General features: G+C 33.9%; 1 protein-coding gene across 1 annotated transcript; it reads right to left on the reverse strand.

Annotated features, from left to right (window-relative positions):
* Positions 1-563: 563 nt before the first annotated feature.
* LOC140920785 (uncharacterized) lies at positions 564-2186 on the reverse strand. The gene is made up of 3 exons (XM_073369616.1): positions 1983-2186; positions 1446-1866; positions 564-913 (listed from the first exon to the last, which is right to left on the reverse strand). The coding sequence occupies exons 1-3, from the start codon at positions 2184-2186 to the stop codon at positions 564-566; spliced, it is 975 nt and encodes a 324-aa protein (XP_073225717.1).
* Between the last annotated feature and the right edge of the window lie 1441 nt (positions 2187-3627).

The raw sequence follows: 3627 nt of genomic DNA on the forward strand, positions 1-3627 counted from the left end.
TTCCTTCCCTTTTCCTTTCTTTCTTTTTCCTTCCTTTCTATTTCTTTTCTTTCTATTTCCTTCCTTCCTTTTTATATCCTTTTCTTTTCTCCCCAAACAAATATATACATAAAGATATTTATATATATTTTAATTACTTTTAACAAATATCTCAAAATATCTAGATATTTGTTAAATTACCGTTTCACCCATAACACATTAAATTCTTCGTAAAAGATTCGCCGCAACTAATTTAATTTATTCATCGACGAGTAATTCTAATCGGCATCAAAATATCTTTTTGGTCATATAAACTCCAAAATATTAATAACTTTGGCTAAAAAGCCTCTGAGTTCAATACCAAAATACCCTAAAAAACATAAAGTATACTTTAAAATTATGGGTCTTACATTGGGCATTTTCTTTTGGTGGGTCAATATAAGTCTCAGAATTTTGTGACAACACTATATCACTTAAAGTAATGATGTTTTCAAAAGCAAAAGATAAATTTTCCTTAAAATTTCCCCCATAAAGATGAATGTTAGTAAAAAATGATTGATTTTCAACAAAACTAACATCCATGGTTAAAAAATTCTTTTTGATTTTGGTTCAAAACACCGATATCCCTTCTGAGTTGGAGAGTAACCAGTAACCACACATTTTATTGCTCGTGTCTCAATTTTGTCAAGTTGTTTATGTGCACGAACAAAAGCAGTGCAATCAAAAACTTTTAGTGGCAAATCAGCAGAGACACTAGTCAATGGAAAATAATTTCGAAAAACATCAAGAGGGGTATGGAAATCTAAAACTTTAGATGGCATTCTATTAATTAAATATGATGCAGTTAAAACAACTTCATCCCACAAATATTTTGGAACCTTATTTGCAAATAGTAAAGCTTTAGCAACCTCAAGAAGATGTTTATTATTTCTCTCTGCAATTCTATTTTGTTGGCGTGTATTAACACATGAACTTTGATGAACAACCCCATTTGCAAGAAAAAAATCGGACAAAAGTATATTAAAATATTCTTTACCACTATCCCTTCTGAAGACTTAAATATTTGTTTGATATTGAGTGTGCACCATTTTAAAGAAATTTTTGACAACCTGTTCAACTTTCGATTTTTCTTTCAATAGATAAACCCAACAAATTCTAGTATGATCATCAATAAAAGTTATAAACCATTTTTTTATTAGAAAATGTGTTTATTCTATTAAGACCCTAAACATCACTATAAATAACTGCAAATGGTTTTGATTGTTTATATGGTTGTGTAGAAAAAGAAGAATGATGATGTTTAGCAAATTCACAAGTTTGACAATGAAATAAAGACGGGTCTTTCTTAGAAAATAATTTAGGAAACAAATGTTTCAGATACGAAAAAATAGGATGTCCTAACCGTAAATGCCATAACATAATATCATCATTATTAGAAAGAACAAAAATAGATTCAAAGCAAGTACTCATTTTTTGTTGGTCTTTGAAGTCGAGTCGATTGTCAAGATAATAGAGTCCTCCACTCTCCTTAGCATTGCCAATTATCTTCCCCGTGCTCAAATCCTTAAAAGTGCAATGAGAATGAAAGAAGTTAGCTTGACAATTTATATCCTTTGTTAGTTTAGTAATGGATAACAGATTACATGATAAATTGGGAACATGTAAGATATCTTTTAAGGTTAGCACAGGTGACAGAATAACAGAACATTTCCTTGCAATGACTGAAAGAGAGCCATCTGCAATTGTAATTTTGTGGTTACCTGCACAAGGACTATAAGAAGAAAACATACTCGACTCTCCAGTCATATGATCAGTAGCACCAGAATCGATAATCCAAGTATGGCTGGGAGTGACACTAAGTAGAGCAGTATTTGGAAAATTACCTCTCTAAGCTATAGAACAATAAGAAGTTTGAGACTCAAGGAGTTTGTACAATTGATCTAATTGTTCTTTGGTGAAAGGAGATGGGCTTGAAGGAGACTGTTTCTCTTGATCAGAGGTACCAGCTTGGAGGGCATGACCTTCGTTTCCTCATTTTTTTTCTTCCAATTTAGAGGTTTTCCATGCAGCTTCCAACATGTATCACGTGTGTTCCATGGACGTTTGCAATGTTCGCACCATGGTTTCGTGCTATCTCTCTTCCCGTCTTCATTCTTAGTGACCAGGGTAGAGCTTTCAACCTCAACTACAAAAGGTGACTTACCCATCATAACACATTGTCTCGCCTCTTCTCTTCTAACTTCTAAGAACGCTTCCCGAAGTGATGGCAATGGAATTTTTCCCAATATTCTGCCTCAGACTTCATCAAGCCGTTTATTAAGTCCAACCAAGAACATGAATACTCGATCGTTCTTCTGTCTCTTAAGAAACAAAACATTGTCGTCACAACACTTCCAATGATCATCGTTGCCGAGATCCAATTCTTGCCATAGTGTCATCAACTCATTATAATAGGTAGTGACATCTCCTTGTTTGGCATGCCATAATCGTGATTTGAGATTGAAAATTTGAGAAGAATTCTGAATGTCAGAATATGTTTCTTTGACAGCCTCCCAAACTTCCTTCGCAGTAGCAAAAACATAAAAGGTTTTCTAATCATTGATTCCATATTACTAAGCAACCAAACAACAATAACATAGTTCTCAGATTTCCAAAACTTGTAATTCGGATTAGTTGTGATAGGCATTTGCACCTCTCATGTGAGGAAACCATATTTTCCCTTACCGTCTAATATCAATCTTGCAGTTTGGGACCATTCGATATAATTTTTTCCATTCAGTTTCTGGATTTCAACCTTGAGGGCATGAGAAGTTCCCTCATGGCCAAAAAAATTGGAAAAACCACTCTTACCACCACTGCTGCCGCCTGGGCCGCTGCCACTGTCTAAACCAATATTGTCGGCGTTGTTGACTACTTCTGATTTGTCACCCAAACCATTGTCGATGTTGACTACTTCTAATTTTTCACCCAAACCATCGTCGTTGTTGTCACCGCTACCCATAAAGACTGCCATTAGGTAGATAAAAAATAAGTAGGGTCGACCTTTAGCTCAATTGGTTAAAGTGTCACAAGGTCGGAGGTTTAACCCTTTTAGTTTTAGAGCCCCAAACCCCACTAGGTTGTGGAACCCTAACCAAAAGTTCTTGCTACCATAAAGAAAGTAAAAGAAAATACTTTCATATTTTATTACTACGACCCTAAGCTGTTTATATAAAAAAGAAATTACAATAATAATACTGAGTAATAATGACAAAATTATAAAATAAAAATAAACATAATAATATAAAATAAAAGAGAATAAAACCTGGTTTCTCTTTATTCTTCAACATAATCATTGGTGAGAGATGAAAAAATATCACTAATTTATGTAATAGGCAAACTGTTTCCATTACCAATTTGTATTTGGACATTACCAGAATAACTTGTAATATTGGTAAGGGCAACAACATTGTTGATCATATGATTAGATTCCCCTGAGTCAAAATACCAAAGAGAATCAGAGAAAGTTACATTACCTGAAAAACCCAAAGTAGAAAAGGCTGAAATGATCATTTTTTGAACCATTTCAGGGGTTAAGGCTGGAACGGTGGAATGGGGATTCTGTTTGACATAAATCGAAGCTGTAGAAAGACCAACAGATGCAGTGAA

This window comes from Cicer arietinum, chromosome 6, assembly GCF_000331145.2.
Source record: "Cicer arietinum cultivar CDC Frontier isolate Library 1 chromosome 6, Cicar.CDCFrontier_v2.0, whole genome shotgun sequence".
Lineage (NCBI taxonomy): Eukaryota > Viridiplantae > Streptophyta > Magnoliopsida > Fabales > Fabaceae > Cicer > Cicer arietinum.